This window comes from Perca fluviatilis, chromosome 21 (assembly GCF_010015445.1).
Source record: "Perca fluviatilis chromosome 21, GENO_Pfluv_1.0, whole genome shotgun sequence".
Classification (NCBI taxonomy): domain Eukaryota; kingdom Metazoa; phylum Chordata; class Actinopteri; order Perciformes; family Percidae; genus Perca; species Perca fluviatilis.
Window position 1 is genome coordinate 21,675,252 of NC_053132.1, and position 19,336 is coordinate 21,694,587.

At 41.2% G+C, this 19,336-nt stretch overlaps 1 protein-coding gene across 1 annotated transcript; it reads left to right on the forward strand.

Moving 5' to 3' along the window:
- The first annotated feature begins 127 nt into the window (after positions 1 to 127).
- ubtd1b (ubiquitin domain containing 1b) lies at positions 128 to 19,152 on the forward strand. The gene is made up of 4 exons (XM_039789153.1): positions 128 to 879; positions 11,599 to 11,948; positions 12,802 to 12,867; positions 13,529 to 19,152. The coding sequence occupies exons 1-4, from the start codon at positions 801 to 803 to the stop codon at positions 13,814 to 13,816; spliced, it is 783 nt and encodes a 260-aa protein (XP_039645087.1). The 5' UTR covers positions 128 to 800; the 3' UTR covers positions 13,817 to 19,152.
- The last annotated feature ends 184 nt before the right edge of the window (positions 19,153 to 19,336 follow it).

Genomic DNA, 19,336 nt, shown 5'->3' on the forward strand with positions numbered 1-19,336 from the left:
GCTATGTGATACCTCAACCGGTGTCGAATTTATTTGCAGGCTCCTGACGTAAAGGAACCCAACACCTGCCTGCGTGCTTACGCGCAGGCGTAAAAAAAGTTCGGTGCACTAGCTCCGCCGCTAGTCACCTTTTACCAGCGGAGAGGGAAGCAACCATACCATGGAAGCGACACTGGGGGGGATTTAAAGGAAAATAATTCTGGAGACAACGTCAAAGAATAGAAGTGGTACACCATGGTCTGCGAGGAACTGTAACTATCCACTGCATTTGGAATAAACTAAACGTGTAAGGAAATGGTCGGGAGTGCGCGGAAGTTTGTGTTTACTGATGTTTTAGGAGCTAACTTAGCTGGTTGGCCCTGTTAGCTTGTTAGCGAGGAAGGTGCGCGCTGTTTGGACTGCTGGACTTTACCATTTACAACTAGCCTAACTTAAAAGGGAAATGCTGGTTATATTCTAACATTTCAAAAAGCGGTTTGGAAGATCTTGCGGCGGCTTGCTGATTTGGCAAACTCAGGTAGCTAGTGCGGGCCAAAAGCTTTGAATTTTGTGGGGTCGTGTCACAACACAAACAGCACTGATACCTGAAGGGAGAAAACGCTTTTTAAGTCACCATCTTACAGGTAATCGGTCAGCTCAGCGCTATATCGACCATCCTCTCGTTACCGTGTAAGCTGCTACGGATGACCCATAGGTTTGCAACCCGTCTTCCTCATCGGACCTAGTTAATCGTCTTCGTCCGTGATGGGCCCCCTGTTCAGCTAGTACGACGCGTGGAAACAATCTGCAGCCCATTAACCATGGGAGGATGTGTGGGGAGATACTGGCAAGGCTGGGAGGACACACAGAGCCGAGGCTCCAGGAACGGTGGACGAGGAGGTAAGGCATTGGTTTGTGTACAACTCTATATATATATATATATATATATATATATATATATATATATATATATATATATATATATATATATATATTGAAGTGCACAAAATGCACTGTGACTCAAATGCATCTCAAGTGACCACCTGTGATTGGGTTTCACCTCCTTGCTCACCTTTTTGTTTTCCTGTCTGCTGCTAAACAGAAGAACAGAGGACTATTCGGGACGTCACTCTGGCGGTGTCTTTCTGCATGCACTGAATATCATCTCTACATAAAACTGACCTATAGGATTGGCAGGCTCCCGACCAATGTGTATACTCATGTGAGTCGATTAGATAGCGATAGCTGAAGTGCCTGCTATTAGAAATTACAGCAAATTATAGCATGAGGACAGAGATGGGTACCACTATGCATTTGGGGATTTTGGATATTCCAGTTCCTTTGCTATGTTGCCAGCACACAGAATGTGGTGTCAATAACTCTCTGTGCTGTTTTAAGTTGAGCACCCAGGCAAACTCTACTATCCCAGACCCACTCTAAACGCTGATTACAGTAGAGCTGGGCAATCTATCGATATTATATCAATATCGTGATATGAGACTAGATATCGTCTTAGATTTTGGATATCGTAATATGGCGTAAGTTTTGTCTTTTCCTGGTTTTAAAGGCTGCATTACAGTAAAGTGATGTCATTTTCTGAACTTACCAGACTGTTGTAACTGTTCTATTATTTGCCTTTACCCACTTAGTCATTATATCCACATTACTGATGATTATTTATCCAAAATCTCATTGTGTAAATATTTTGTGAAAGCACCAATAGTCAACCCTACAATATCGTTGCGGTATTGATAGAGGTATTTGGTCAAAAATGTCATGATATTTGATTTTCTCCATATCGCCCAGCCCTAGATTACAGCCAAATTCACCCACACTATGCCTACATTTGCCTGACATTGCACCTATAACAAGGCAGACGATTTTCTCACCCAACAATTTCAAGCAACAGTAAGCTTGTTGGGCCACTGCTATCTTTAAAATTGGTAGTATGGTAGCCCTGTGATGACACCACATCACACTGCAGTTTTAATGTAGATGTAGTGACCGAGCAGGACTTGTTACTTGTTGTTCTTGTAAATGGCAACACGGAAGCAGAGGTTCCGTTGCTTCCCGAAGCTGCGGATATGTTGATTTTTTCACATCGGGGACTTGAGGTCATTACGTCCATTACTTACCTTCCCGGAAGATAACATTCTTCTAAAGATAAACACTGGCGAACTGCCACGTTTTTGTTCTCCATACACTTGTCTTTGATGGTGACAGATGCAATTTGGATTTCTGCTTCAGCACTTAGCAAGAGTAAATGTTATATGTACAACCAGACTAAACTGCATGACGCAGGCGCCAGCTGAATTTGGCAGACGTTCTAAAGTTTCTGCATAGCTGACCCAAGACCACAATGTCGATGATATTTAGCCGGAGTTGTATGATGGTGTTATACATATGTTGTGACACGTGGAAATGCTTACCGTTTCTTGGACTATTATAGGCTTTACAGACCTTCGTGAATGTTGTATAGACTCACTCACGATGGGAAACGACCTTTAGGCCCTTTTGCCGAGATGTGTTAAAAATCTCTGCCATGGGTCAATAAGTTGGTCAGTTGTACCAGACGCCCCAGCAGTTTACACCAGTACAAGATATAGCCTTTTATTTTACTCAAAAGCAAAACGGTGGAAGTGATTTATTGCAGCCAATTGCATTACTGTCCCATATCCGCTACACTGAAGGTTCCCTCGATAGCGACTGAATGTGTCTGTTGTTCATTTTGGATGCAGGTTCTGTCCCCTTTCGTTTCTTCCAACTTTACCGATGGAAAGTTTTCCAATCCGTCTTCGTCCAAGAGGAATTGTGTCCAGTTTTAAAAACATCAGGAGAGACGGAACGTTTTTAAGAATGATTCCAGCTTTGTGCATTAGTATCGGGGAAGGAGACTTTTCTTCCTAACCCTGGCCACACGGCTGTATTCCAAAATGCATCAATCTGATATTGATTTTTAGAGCAGAATGTGACCTTCAAAAATAATTTAGTCTTTATTTGTTTCCTGCCAAAGTAGCCCATGGATAGAGTATTTAACGTTCAAGCCATCGGCGCCAAGGTTCCCCGGGTTTTGGCAGTGGCTCGTGGTAATTTCCCACCCTGATTGGAATTAACAGACACTCCCTACTAGACCAAGCTTCCATCCAAAAAAAACAAGTCACATCCTGTCCCGCTGCGTCATTGACTGGATTCTTGATAGGGGGATTGAATCTGTTATCCTTGAAACACTCCCCCCCCACCCCACCCCATACATACAGACAGACTGGAATGAATGGAAGAGGTCAAATGGAAGAAGGCATAGAAGGCATTTGGGCTATACATCTCAATCTGTTCACAGTATGGTTCAATTGATTTCAGTTTTCCCAGAGCGGTAAAAAAGGCTTTTGTTTTTCTTTGGATAAAATGTTTCTGTGTTTTGTGTTGTATTGTAATGTCCAGGATTTGACTCTGCGTCACATCCCCTGAGGGATAAAAAAAAAAAAAAAACTTAATTTGCATCCCCCAAGGCTGAAGTAAACTGGTAGAACAGTGTTGGGATAACATGACTACTAGTATGTCTGGAGGACAGGCAGGTGGAGTACAAAGTGAAAGTGGTTGTTAGCATTGATAAACCGTGACCGTAATTTAAATATTGAATAGCTGAAATGATCTTTATTGCATCTTAACTGTGTTTTCTGATATCTATCTATCTATCCATCCATCCCTTCAGGGATTCATTCATTTGGTCTGTTGATTGGACAAAACTAAACATTTCAAGACATCACCACTAGGTTTTCTAACCATCATTAAAGGTCCAGTGTGTAACGTGTTTAGTTGTTCATTATCAAAATCTGTGTTGCCCGTTCACAACCTTGTCCTTTTTCATAAATATTTACCACCACCATCAATTCCAAGTATTCCTTTTGGCTTGAAATGTTACATTTGCATTCGCATGAACTGGGGTTGTTGTACCGAATTTGGTTGCAGTTCCACCAGAGTTCCACTGGGGGTGATCGCGGTCCAGTGCAAAATGAATGGGACTCTATGGAGCTAGACGGCTAAATGTGGCTCTTTCGCCTGATTGTCGTTGAGAAACCTCAGATTTGATTGTAGTTTTTGCAAGTTCAACATGGGTTATAGGTCGAAATTTGAATGAACGAGTACTTATGTCCTTTTGTGTTGTAGCCCATAACACGCTAGCATTCTGCTAATGAATGCTGATTGGTCAGTGAAGGTCTGATTACGATCAGAGAGCCAGCTTGACGGCATCTGAAGCAGAGCCAGAATGTCAGAGTGAATATTTCGGCGAGGTCTTTAAAACATTAGCAAACCTCTTTCTAGCATGTGTATTAACAGGGAGAGCCTTACCTGTCAGCTGTGTTGTCGATGCCTCGAGAGAACAAAGGAAGCGACTCAGAGCTCGCCGTAAAGCAGTATCTCCGGCCGTATATGTCTATGACGTCATTGACATTTTAAAAGGCTTTTTAGAACAAAAAAGTGACTTTAAAAAAATCTAACACCCAGCAGTGTGTATTTTCTCTGCCTCCCTTTCGAATGCAACATTCAAATTACTAGACAAAAAATTATATCCTGAGAAAAGTGGGTTTTAAGGGGTATAGCTCCATAGAGCCCCATTCATTCTGCACTGGCCTGTGAGCGCCCCCTATATGGAACTCTGGTGGAACTGCAACCAGTTCAGAACCCGGAAGTAACGAGGTAGTGGAACTTCTTGATATATTAGAAGTTCTTTGGGTAGACGCTCCATGTTCATGCGCCATCTTGAAATACGTTAGCCGGTAAGGGACATACAGGACATACTGCTCCGCCTTTCGCGTTTTTCGCTGTCACATGATAAACTCACAGGCGCTGCTAACGCTGCTAATGGGTATCGTAGCTTCCCGGCCCCGGCGAGTTTGAAGAAGGAAACTTGGAGGACCACACGTATTCAAAATCCAAATTTCAGGAACAGGAGTCTCCTTCTTCGCCCTCCCGCCGGCTTTTTGAAGCGTGAAGGCTACCGTAGCTGTAATACGTACTTTGAACTGCGTGGCGCAAGAGAGTTGATTGCGATATATGATCTCAATGCTAGATGGGAGAAATTCCCACACATTGGACCTTTTTTAATCAGCAAAAACAGGAAGTAGAAAATGTATTTGAGCTTAGAACGTGACTGATGAATTGGCCAGGCGGATTTTAGCTTATTGCAGCAGATCGTATATAGTTTTTGGTATCAGTAAATGTTGGCCATTAAGTAGTAAGACATTGGTGTACAGAAATATTTGTAAGGTAATTGTTTCATCATTACATAGTTTGATGACAACAGAGAATGAGCACTGACGAGTTTATTTATCTACTCCCTTTTTTTGATCATAATTTAGTCAAATTTGGCCAAGTGGTATAATGTGATAATGTGATATAATATATATAAATCCTAATTAATTTTTCCCCCCACCATTGATCCCTGGAATAGATTGACCTGAAGTCAAAGCATAGTTTGAGATGTTCTGTAGAACATGAACATTGAAGTAATCAAAGTCAACGGGAGTTAGTCTGTTCACTCCGCTCCATAAGGAAATGATGAGGTCTGCCTGGCTCACTGATGGGGTCAGTCAGTGGTAAAGAGCTGCATGTGAAATATTTTATAGAAGTCCGTGACAGGGCAAATTTTAAATTGAGTCCCGCTGAGAAAGTTTTCTTAAGTGACATTATGGACGCTACACAGGACTTTGTCGAGGTGCAGAGGCCGACTTTATCTGTAGATGCAGAAAGCCAAACACACCCTTGTGATGATAAGATAACCAGCTGTGTGCGTGTGCGTGCATGTTGGGAGTGTATGTATGTCAGTGCTTGTGTGCCCTGAGGAAATACAGTCATACATACAGTAGATTCAGTTAGGGCAGCACGATATGAGGAAAGTATCTAATTGCGGTTATTTTGATTGATATTGCGATATGATTCACGATATGGGAGGGAATGATCATTTTTGTATCGTTATTCTCATTTTCATTGAAAAATATTGAAATATTTTATTTTGTGAGGATCTGTACCAAACAAAGATATTTTTTTTTTTCTTTAGTCTGTAGGATAGGATTTGTAGGCCAGGACATCTCTGCAGCACCACGCTACTTAATTCAGAATGGTTTGACACATTCTTTTGCCTTTTTAACAAATATTGGATATATTTGGATATTGCACTAGTCCATACTGTGATTTCGATACAATTGCGATTAATTGTGCAGCCCTGGATTCAGTCGGTGTCTGGTTCCCTTCTATCCATCTGCTCCAGTTCACCGTCGTGTCTGCTTTTAAAGAGAAACAGAGAAAACACCCTGCCTTGATTAACATAGCCTCATGTCAGGGGAATGTGAGAGGCTGTTAAATGTCTTTGCAGGGCCACAGAAACATTATGTGTTGTCGCACATTCTTTTCCACAGAAGCAAGTAATCCTTCAACAGCCACCAATGGTTTGTGGGTGTGCTGTTTTGTTAGACATACGCACCGAGAAGCCTGCTATATGATCCTCGCTCCTACTTTGTTCATGGCGGCATTTCATTAACGCACAATAAATACAACGCACTTCACTATAGCTTCATCACGTGTTTTTTTTTTGTTTTTGTTTTTATGTGCCCAGCTGGATGATAACGCCCTGATATTGCATCACGTGTCTGTAATGCATTGCTTCATGTCTCTGTTAGACTTGATAGATCATCATTTGTTGACTCACTTCCTTTCGTTGCTTTTCACACACACACACTCCACCGCACCACACTTATTTCCATAAAATGAAAAAAATATATATTTTAGATTTTATTTATTACTTTTCTGTGCAGTGTTTAACATATAATACTGTATATAACTCGTAATTCGGCAGGGGGTTTTGTTCTGTATTTTGCTTTTGTATAGAGTTTAGCTAACGGTTTACTCTCTTGGAATCCTGTATGCTGGAGGACACGGTGACAATACAGTGGCAGAAGAACAGACCGTCCATTGGTCGCCCCGCTCTCTAAATATCGTCCTCGGCCGTTGTAAAAGCGGTATCGGATGACCACTACTCTGTAGACCTCGTGTTGACTCTGTGGCATGAAGAGAGAACCAGTTCTCGTTCAGCCCTCGTGTTAGGAAGGGGGTCATTCAAACGCTACAGCTGGAATTACAGAGTAGCTCACATGACATTATTTAGCCAACTTTAATGATATGTCAACAGTGGAGTGGATTCTGCCATAAGCAGTATGTAGCAAGACATTTATGCACATGACAGGAGAACGGTAAGTGTAACAAGAGATATCATATTCCGTAGATTAAACCATGTGCACCAAACTGCATATAATACACATACACTTACACACATAAACTGGACTGGACTGGAGTGATTGCACTATGATACCATTGCACCTTTCTGCTGTGTGTGTGTGTGTGTGTGTGTGTGTGTCTGTGTGTGTCTGTGTGTGTCTGTGTGTGTCTGTGATGTGTATAAGCTATTGGACACCTTAATTTCCTTCAGTATCTATCCGCGTAACCTTATAAATAGAACTGCAGCAAAATTAACAAAGTGCACTCTTATGTAAAGGAATAGTCTGACATTTTGGTAAATGCGCTTATTCCATTTCTTGCCGAGAGTTGGGTCAGAAGATTGATACCACTCCTGTCCAAATATGAAGCTACTTCCTGCAGGCGGACAGCTCGCATTGCTCTGTCCGACGGGAGAAATTAACCTACCAGACCTTCTTAATCTCACAACTTAACATTTAGGTAGGTAAAGGTAAAAACTGTTATTTTAAAACCACAAAACTTGTTTTATGGGGGCCATACTGATTTTAGTGAAACCTGATAATCGTCCGAAAGTCACTTCTATAATTACAATTTGGCATATCTAACCAAAATCAACAATTACCATACGCCTTAAGACTTAGCTAATGTTAGCAATTAATAGCGGTTAAACAAAGAAACCGCGATTATGTAAAAAACCCTTGTGTTGGCTTCCCGTCAACAAAGCAACTTTTTGTTTTCCTGGGTCAAAATTTTAAATTCAGACTTTTCAACATTTTGTTGTTCTTTTTTCGACACACGCTCACTTTTCCAGACATTGTTGTCACTTTTTTCCAAGTTTTTGGTCACTTTTTCTGATGTTTTTGTCGTTTTTATTTTTTTATTTCTGCGTTTTTTGAGCTTTTTCCAACATTTCTGTCACTTTTTTTCAACACTTGTTTTAATTTTATTTTTCAAATGCTATAGGATTGAATAAAACACCCAAATTCAATGGAAGTAGTGAACTGATCATTTATTTTACTTGTGAAGAGTAATGGTTGTATGGAACCATCCACGTTATTTTCTTTTGACAATTTGGTTGAAAGAGACCCAACTTTCTGATTATAGAAACTTTTTGAAAATGGGTCAAATTTGACCCGAGGACAACAGGAGGGTTAAGACAATTATGTAATAACTGTTACCGGCCTAATCTATGAACCACATTAGGATAGATATTGCACTTCAAACCCCATGTGTCCCATATAGACACCACATGTCCACTACTTACTTTGGCTGAGCGCTAGCGAGGAAGTCCCTTTCCTTTACTCCTCTACCAAGTGCTAATCCTACACCACCCCATGTCCTCCAAATTACTCCTCCTAAGCCGCCTGCACTATAAATAATTTCTTTGAAAGAAATGCAACCTCTTAGATGTGTTCTGTCTCCTTCGTACTCCTCTTCCATTTTCCATCCCTCCACTCCTCGGTGACTGGCATCTCTGCCTCGCAGGCAATTGGAAATTTTTGACGAGCACTAAATGTAACCTAAACATAAACTGAAGTAATTTGCCAGTTTGGCGACCATTTAAACAAAAAGAAAACCCACCGTTGTACCACAAGCTCTTTTGTAAGTTGAACACGCTGACGCATGGAATTTAAAGTAGCTATTTCCCAGAGAGAAGTCCGATACAACATAACCTTCTCATCTCCGTGCGGCGTAACTGTCTGGACGGCTCCAGCATTAGCTTAGCCCAGCACAGATCCTGCAGGTAACTGGTTCCAACTAGCCTACTGCTCCGAATTGTGACAAAAGTGACAAAATAACGCCAACGTGTTCCTATTTACATGTTGTGATTTGTAGAGTCACAGCGTGTATATATTATATATATATATTCTTCCTCCTGAGAATATAGTTCCCAGTTTGTTTACGGTTAGAAGATGGCTGTGCCTCATGTTATGTTGTTTTTTGTACACGCTGTGACTCTACAAATCACAACATGTAAATAGGAACATGTTGGCGTTATTTTGTCACTTATTTGGAGCAGTGGGATTACTGGAACCATTCACCTGCCTGTTCTGTTATGGGCTGATGCCGCAGGAGCCGTCAGACAGCCTTACAGCATGCACGGAGATGAGAAGGGTATGTATGGACTTGTCTTACTCTGGGGGTTACGGTGAATAAGCTAAATTCCCAATAAGTCGGCGTGTTCCTTTTCAAAGTACTACCCATAGTGGAAAAATGTTACACCAGACAATTGCAGGTTGTGGTAAATTGTGGTGTCCTTTGGCCATAGCTTGCAGAATTACCAGGGAATGTTCAGATGTTTAACTGCGAAACGGTCCGTGGTGGAATGTAACAAAATATATTTACTCAAGTACTGTACTTAAGTACACATGTTACTGTTAATGCCACTTGTACTTTGTTTTCATGCCACTTTCTTCTTCTACTTTTCAGAGAGAAATATTGTACTTTTTACTCCACTGCATTCATCTGACAGCTTTAGTTACTAGTTCCTTTACACATTAAGATTTTTGCTCGCAAAACACAAATGTTTTATTAGAAATTAAACTACCCAACAATCTATAGACCTGCAAGTCCATCTGAAATAATTAGCCGACTAGACACTTAGTTGATTGACCAAACTGTTTTGATCTTTTCCAGTTCCTAAAATATGAGGATTTTTCTGAATTGAGTACTTTTACTTCTAATAATTAAAATACATTTTCCTGATAATACATACTTTTACTTAAGTAACATTTTCAATGCAGGACTTTTACTTGTAACAGAGTATTTTTTTTACAGTGTGGTATTAGTACTTTGACTTAAAGGGGCCGTAGGTAGGATTGTGAAGATCCAGGACTTAGCCAAAAGATTTGAACATCGACAACGTCTCAGTCCCTCCCCTCTTTCCGCTAGAGCCCAAAACGGTCAAAATTGGTGCATCTGAACAGAGAGCTGTGGATTTTTGCAAATCACACTACAGGCTGTAGGTGGTGCCAGAGGAGCCAGATTTTAAATTTTTTATTACCTGCTTCATGTAGTTGTACTGGAACGTAGGGTCAGTTTCAGCAAATATGACAGAAAGTTAGTTTTATAAGGCTTAACTACTGCACCTTAAGTAAAGGATCTGAATATTTCTTCACGAGAAATGGCGACCAGAAATGTTGACCGCGTGTTGTCTTTGAGCGTGACCCTCAGACCTCCACTAATAGAAGTGCTCTCCTGGCCTAGGTGAGCTTTGGGTTTAATATTGCATGGTGGGAAACACAGGTAAGGTTAGACAGATATATGCTCCACATGCTTCATGTATATTGCAAACCCTGAATGACCTCCTAATTTTAGATTGTGATGACATAGTGTTGGGGGGGATGTTCTGTCTCTGGTGACAGCTAGCGTTTCTCTCCTCTGCCGGCTCTGTTTATCATATGTTAAGAGATGAAAGCAAAGGATATGAATTAATGGGAACGATGTGTTATTCACGAATCATTCTGCCTATTCTTTGCATTGTGTGGTGCTTTTCTGGGTACAAAAACACTGCACTTTAATATGGCACTGCAGAAATGTACAACTTTGGTAAGGTGCTTTCAGGCTTTCTTCACTAACATTTGAATTTTGTAATTTTTTTTTTTTTTTTTTCTCATGATGCCAAAATGTTTATATTGATAAAGTAACTTCTGAGTTATGAGTATGAGTGCAAGCTTATAAATTGCCAACAGATTTGCAAAAAAATATTATCCCCTATCGAGAGCTGTAAAGATTAAACAATTAGTTGTCGAACTAATGAATGAATCAGCAACCATTTACATAATCGATTAATCGGTTTATTTTTTTAATGGAAAAAATGCGAAACATTTGGATTCCAACTTCTTAAATGTGAATATTGTAAATAATAGTTTCTTCACTGCTCTTTGACTGAGACTAGCTCGCCCCTCCCTTCTCCTCATCCCAGCCCCTCTCCCTCCCTTCCGTGCTTCCGCACATGTAGCCTAAAAAACGCATGACATCGCTTAGAGCACCTTTTTAACATGAAAATATTTTAGCATCACGTATTTATCTTTATATCTTGTAAATGTTGGACACTTTTAATGCTCTGTACTTCCCTGTGTTTGTCAGTAAATGTCACTAACTCTCTGTTGCGCAGTTGTCATTTTTATATTATTAAATAAATCTATCTATCTATCTATCTATCTATCTATCTATCTATCTCAACGTATTGGATCACAAAAAAAAACAGGATGATGGCTAAATAGGAGCATAAAGGTGCAGTTTGTCCCCAAGAGTTTCCAGGAAATGGGGACTGTACCCGCTTGTTGTGGACCATTTCAAACCAACATAAATTGTTAAAACTTTTCACTACCTGTACCGATCCTCCCTTGCCGTTCCTTCCCATCCCAGGACGTAACGAGCCTCTAAAGAAAGATCGTCCCAAGTGGAAAAGCGACTATCCGATGACCGAGGGCCAGCTACGGAGCAAGCGGGACGAGTTCTGGGACACTGCGCCGGCCTTCGAGGGCCGGAAGGAGATCTGGGACGCCCTGAAAGCTGCGGCCGTGGCCTTGGAGTTTAACGACCACGAGCTGGCCCAGGCTATAGTGGACGGAGCCAGTATCACACTGCCACATGGTAAGGACAGAAAACTCAACAAAATAACAAAACCACCTAGCAGTAGGGCCAGGTACCGAATTCAATACTTTGTAGGCACAGACCACATTTCCTCTATAGTATCGAAAAGTGCCTCGTCATTCAATACCTGATTTCAATACCTAAGGAGGAAATCTCATCCACGTCAGTCAGTATGTTTACATGCACACCAATATTCCACTATTATTCCGAATAGGACATTATTCCGAATATAGCATTTTCCGATTAAGACGTGGGATATTCGGGTTTTAGAGGCATTCTTTGGACATGTACTGTATACAGAGCATTCGGAATATGCGTCTCAATCTGGGTTTTTCACCGCAGTTTACGGCCTCTTGCCTGTTTACGGCTTATGGTCAGCTCTGTGCATCACTTTGGTTGCTGTACACAGACCAACCAGCCAACAGTTTGCGAGGCTGCAAACCCGATAAGGAGAAAAACCGCTACTTTTAAACATTATCAAAGACTTGGACATAAACACGTTTTTAGATATTCGCGCACATCGCTACGCCAACCTTTTCGAGAAGCTGGTTGAAGGAATTGAAAGAGGGACGCCGTGTTCACACGCTCCAACAACCACCGCTGGTAAACTTTGAAAAAATCCTATTTTGCACGGCTACACGTAAACGTGAATATTAGTGGTATACTTACTTTCATTAGCCATATAAACAGCTCAGTCAGAATATAACATTAGGGCAAAATCTTGAATATTTCTGTGCATGTAAACGTAGTCAGTGAGCCAATAAGCACGCAGCATGCTTCTACCAAGATCTACTAATGCTTGGGACTGGCTGTTCAACGTTGCACGTCGTAGAGGCAGGCAGGAAAAACCCTGTTACGCACAGAGACAGAAGTAATTGAAACGAAAATCAAAAAAAAGATTTGTAACAAAAAAAACGACCAGTATCCACTTTAATATTGACCATCATACCAAATGTTACCACGAACAACGTCCAGACCAGTCCATACCACGGAATTACCAGTGAAACCTATCATCTTAGCCACCAAGAGTTCCAGCTCAAGGTACTCCATTAACTAGCTCAAAGGACCTACTTGGTTGTTTTGTTTTTTTCTCAATTTATTGGGAGTTGTGTGTCTTGTCTTTGAATTATCTTTGCCCACGCTTCCAACAAATGCAATATAATTGTTGAAATATGTCAACATGTTTATTAAAAGGTAACCCACCAATTATACTCATGTTTTGGCTGTCCTATATGTCCCTGTATCATCTAAGAACTAGGACCGGGACGATAAACTTGGTCCCCATTTTGATTCTGTCACAACGCATGGCTGCCGATTCAATATACGTATTGCCATTTTCTTTTCCTTCTTTTAACAAAAACAAAAGTTGAATAATACACTTCTAGAGACAATACATCGAGACACTTCTAAAATCTAATTTTCTAAAAAAGAATGCACGTCACAAGTCAAGTCAGTCTGACATTTATTTCATTCGTAAAGTGCTTTCGCTCTGTTTAGCTGGAAACGGATATGATGTGTAGTCGGCAGAACCATATAAACAGAAAACATGTAGGTCAATCGTTGGTACAAAAATTGAAATAAATAACGACTGTAGGGGAAATAATCTATTAAAGAAAATCATCGTATTACTTCTTCAAAGACACATTTCACTTGTCTCTTTTTGCCTATGTGTTTATTATTCACACGTTCTGGTTGGCCGTAGGTACGACTGTCCACGGGCACGGACCTGCGCCTCAGCGCCAGCATGGGGGACACCATAGGGCTCCTGAAGAAGCAGCTGCAGGCCCAGGAGGACATCGACGGCGCCCACCAGCGCTGGTTCTTCTCCGGGAAGCTGCTCACCGACAAGACGCGGCTGCAGGACACCAAGATCCAGAAGGACTTTGTCATCCAGGTCATCGTCAACCCGCAGGCCCTCCGAGCCCCGAAGCTGTCAACCACCGCCTCCTCGCCTGCGCCTGAATTACCCGAGGACCCAGAGGATAGATAGATAGATGGATGGATGGATGGAGGGAGGGAGGGAGGGTAGTGAGGTGGGTGGCAGGCAGACACTTAAAGGTCCTTTTTTCTGGATAACTTACGCTTTCTGAGAACAGTTTCTGTTATTGAAATGAAATCGTACTGTGGAGGTACAACACTACTTTTGTAGTAAAAAAAAAAAAAAAATGAGGGAGAAACTCAAAAGTGCTGCTTTCTTTCACCTACTACGTGTCATTGTATCACTCTCGGGGTCTGCTGGCTTGTTCTCTTAAGTGAATCCATTCACCACACCAACTCTGAAGATCCTCGTCCCCTTATCTCCAAGTAAAAGCAGAACTTGTCAACCACAGACAAAAAATGTGCACATCATGCTGCTGCACACGCGGACTTGCCTCTGCCCCTTTTTTTTTTTTTTGTAATCTGCACTAACACTAACTGAAGTGCCAATGGAAGAAATGCAGAGGTGTTTTGGGTTTGTTCTAAAGCACATTTCTACTGTGACGCACACGGACTCTGCACCGCAGTCCCTTTCTCCTCCACAGAAAGAGGAGGGGGGAGGCAGAGAGTGAGCTACGGAACTTTTTTTTTTTTTTTTTGTTCTCTTTTCTCTCCCACCCACATTCTTTCTCTTTATCGAGGAAATATTGTAAACTGAGCTTTTTTTGCACATTTGAAGATTATTACTATACTTTTTGTGGTAGTTTGTGTGCCTTCTACAAGATAAAACAAAAAAGGGTTTAATGTCCTGCAGACGCTAGTTGTACCGCTAGGCTAAGCCTTCTGTATTTTTTTTTTTTAGATTCAGGAACTCTTACATCGATCCAAGCTATGACTGCTGCCTTTTTTTTTTTTTTTTAAATGATGATTTCATGAATCTTGTGGACAAATATTTGGTGTGTGGGTGCTTGTGTGTGTTTGGGCAAAATTATGATGTATCTGGCCCATATAATTTCACTTTAACGTAGCTCACAGAGACAAGACTGTTTTTCCGGTCATAGCTTTGCAGTCAGTCATATCATATTGTATCGAATTAATCCCAAATTATTGTCTTAAAAGCTGCATTATTGACCACTTTATAACCCCCCCCCCGACCACTAGGGGGCAGCAACACAGCCATGATGTAGTCGGTTCAGTTGCTCAGGCCTTGTTGTCCCTTTGTTTTCACCACCTGATGAATGTAAATCCAGTATTCATTCACCTTTTTATGCTCGATGTGGTCCAATAACTTAAAAAAAAAAAAACACTGTCAAATTTGTTCGCTCTGTGTTTGACTTTCTACACCAGCATTCAGACGGCTTGTGTGAGCTTGTTTGCCACAAATGGCTGCCTATTGTTTCATATGTGCGATTGAGAGCCATTATGAGTCTATATGGAGCGGTGAACCAAAACGATGAGCTGAGTTGCTGCTGAGTAAAATGCTGAGTCTCTTGCCGTCCCCTGAATTTGTCTGATGACTAAGGAGTCGGCCCTAACACACACCAGCTGAACAGTTTCTTTTCTTCCAGTTTTGCGCAAGCCCCATGATAGAAATGTCATTAACACTGCCACTCGCTGGAGTGGAGGTTGGACATTACACAGACTTTGTGCGAGGGAGCTGGCAATGTAAAGTTGGTTTAACGTCCGGTCCAACTGATTCGGACATTTGCGTTTTTGCATCCGGCTCCTCCGGGTAATTTTTAGTAAGGTGACTTCTCCAGGTAGGGAAGTGGGGGCATGTAAAATTGCCTAGATGAAAGAATAATCTCGTACAGAACAGGTCAAGAAACATTCAGTCTTTGAACTAGCCATTTAGCCTGTTTCTCAGGTTGACTCTGAGCACGACCTGCCTTTAGACTGTGTATATAGAAGTACAGCTGCGGTGACTCTGACCATTGTTGCACAGTAAACGTCATTGTTTTGAGTCGTTCCACCAGGTTTGTCACCAACCACAGTGAAACGCGTCAGCCACAAACACAAAAAATTGCCTTGAATTTATGCTGCTAAGTTCCCATTAGGCCTGACGGTGTGCGTGGTAAAACGCTGTGGCTACATTCACGCTGCAGCTCCGATATTTCCCCATCAAATGTGACCCATCCCATTTTTGTCTAAGCACTGTGAATATCAATCCCAGCTGCATTTTGTTTCTTGCTCCCATGGATCATATGTAAGCAAATCCTAGCATGCCATTTATCTGAACTCTGAAATCACAATGATTTCAGTTCTATGCCAGACTACATGGCAGCTTTTCTGAGCAGTGTGTTGGCACATAAAGCAACATGACACCGATCACAAATTTTTTTTTTTTTTTTTTTGGGGTGGGGTTTGACATATCCAGATATACAATTCAAGTGTACACGGTATACAGTTCCGTTTGAACTTGGCTCACAGGACTGAAAGAAAGTAACCTGATAGGACAGAGTTTGATCGGTTCCATTCAGGCTCAGGCATAGCGTGAATGTTCCAGTTTAAATTTTGGTGTCTGAATTTATCCAACTTGAGCAACTAGACTTTTTGACCTGAATATTTAGCTGCAAAATGACAGAATTTGAGAAAAAAAAATTTCTTTCTTCAAAAGGGGCTGTACTCAGTGTTCTGAACACTACAATAACCGTAAACGAAACATCTTCTATGGAAAGAAATAGCGCAGAAAATGCGTCCTGAGCAGGTGTGTGTGTGTGTGTGTGTGTGTGTGTGTGTGTGTGTGTGTGTGTGTGTGTGTGTGTGTGTGTGTGTGTGTGTGTGTGTGTGTGTGTGTGTGTGTGTGTGTCCGTCCAGCCGTCCAGCCGTGAGTGCCTTGTGCGTGGGTATCCGACGCGAGGGCCGTGACAAAGCATCTGTATTTGCCGAGTCGGGGGAACGGTCTGCGAGAACCATGTGGAAGCAGACTTTTTTTTCCCCTTCTGAATACAGAGTACAGCCTCCCTAAATATTGGACACTTGAGTTTTATATTGGTTTGTGAATCTTTTTCAAAACAAATGTATAAGGGCACCCCGGAGAACGCAAACAAGAACGGCCTGCCGTACGTTAGGATTTGAGAGGGCGTTTTTTCCGCGGGAATTTTTGGGAACTACTTTTCACCTATCATTCCAACACCACGTGTCCATCCATTTGTGTTATGTGGTCTGTGATTCGGATCCGCTCCAAAATGTAATTGGTTCTTCCTTGGTTCGTGCGACACCCTTCCGACAAGTTTCATGGAAATCGGGCCAAGTATAGTGGGGTTTTTTTTTTTTCGTAATCCTCCTTGACAAAAACGGACAAGCAAACCGAAAACACGGTTACTCACCTACTAGAAATTTCAAAGAGGATAATTCTAACCACGTGTATTCCCAACGAGTAGAGCAGCAAAGATGTGAAAGTCCCTACTCGGCTTCTTGGCCTGACTGTCACTTCCAGGTCATGTTGGTGTCAATTTGGGTTACATCCCAGAATAGATATTCAGGCACGTAAGGGTTAAGAATCATTGCTCCTGTCTTAGAGAGAATAAAATAAAAACCATCAGAGTGGAACGGCTCACCCCATCAATGAAAATGTTTAAATACAAACAACCTTTTTTTGGGGTCTCTTTTCTATCCAGTTTCAGCCTTGAAGCTAATCACAATCAACCTTTTCATTTGCTTTCCTTTTACCAATGTTTTTTTTTTTTCCCCCTGGGAATATTTCCTAATCTAATTGTATGCAAACTTGAATAAGCATTTTTTCCTCTGTATGTGCAATACAATAGACATAGACCTCATATCATTTTAGTTTTGTATTTTCGGACTCTACAGATTTCATAGAGCATTGTTAAAGAAAGGTCAATCTGCAGGTGCGAGCCTGCTGTAATCTGACGCCTGTGTCAGATAATCCGATGCCTCTTGTCAAAAACGGTCACGTTTGTCACTTTTGAAATGTATATCCAAGCTGTCGTCTTCAGATGGGCTCTCATCGTTCGCGGAGTAAATATCTAAACATTAAAAATAAAAAAAAGACGCCTACGCAACTTTTCCTCTCCCTGTGTCCATTTAGCAAGCTGCCCTGCACGTCTCGGCAATTCTATACCTGTATGCCACTCCATGTTGAGAGAGCGAAAGAGAGATCTCCGATTTTATAGGGGGAAGGGCATACAAACGCACAATAATTTCCCTTTTAATGTGTTATTAAATAGATGAGATGTCTCCACCGTGAACAGTCAGCTTAAGAAAACCGTAGCAAATGATGATGATCAAAATGATATCGGAAGTAGCCAGCTGGAACTCAAAGTACTTTCTCACTTGTGAAAAGAGGCCTCAAGGGCTACAGTGCTGCTTTTAGCATAGCACATCTAAGATGGTCGTTTCTTATCTTATCTATTCATTTGCCAGCCTTCTAAGCTAAGGATACACCATAGCACTTGTGTGTTGATTTAGCTCGCCTAAAGCTATGAATTGCACTCTAGTGTGTCTCCAGCAATTCCACCTCAGTTATATCATTTTTTCTTTTTTCTAAGTTAAAGTTTAAGCCCACTGCCTGGCACAGCCTGCAAGTTCCGCCTCTTGTTGTGGTAAAGACTAAAAGGGAAAATTGTGAAGATTCACAAGAAGTTTAGCACCCACATTCTTTTTTTCGGGACTAGTGGCTAGGAAAGGTGGTAAAAATTGTGCTCAAGGGCACTTTATTAAAATTTCAGGCATTTGGAGGAGACAATAATGTATGAAAAACAAAGCACCTCAAAGATTTTGACAAAAAAAATAAATAAAAAAAACTCAAAGTCCACAAACTAGCTTTTTGCAGAGCTTCTGCTCATTTCCCCGCATCTTCCTCATTGGATGCAGTTTGCTTATTTCTCCCACTCATACATCAGTTTTGGTATTCTAGTGTTTTCCAAAGTCGGGAGCAATGCAAACCGACACCAATCAAAATGACACACTTTGTCCTGCCCTCATTAGAACGTTTGCACATGTCTACACTTCTGAACACATGTAAAACTTGACTTTTTGTAATGTTACACACGGGTGGAAGCGACTTGCGTTTTGAAGTCGGTTTTTAAGCTGGTGATAAAAGCCATAATAGGCCGGGGGATATTTATTTTATACTTGCGTGACAACCAGTACCACTCCATACATCCCTGCTCTTCTTCAAGAACTCATTTTCCCAGAGGGTATTGCAGTTAAATAAAGCTTTCACACAGAAAACAAGCCATAGAGCGCTCACTAAAGAGAAATCTCAAACATTTGTTTTTCAAAATGTCCATTCAAATGTGTCTGTATATTAGTCGTGACATGGAGATTCCTCGATGATGAATGACACCAACAATTTATTGTACACTCGGTGTGTTCATTTGTACGCTGATTTTGTTTTCAATCATCTTTTTAAACTGTTGAATAAAATTGAGTGTGAAAAACGGATGGTCTCGTAGTAATTCTCCTTCTTCCTGAGCAAAGGAGTCTGAAATAAGTTTTTAAAAAAGTGGCAAAAATCTCATTCTGTTGGTTGAATTGTAAGATTGGTTGAAAGTAAGTCAGTAAAGTTTATTTCTATAGCACATTTAAAAACAGCTCGTGCTGTACATAGCGCATTAGCCACAGGGTA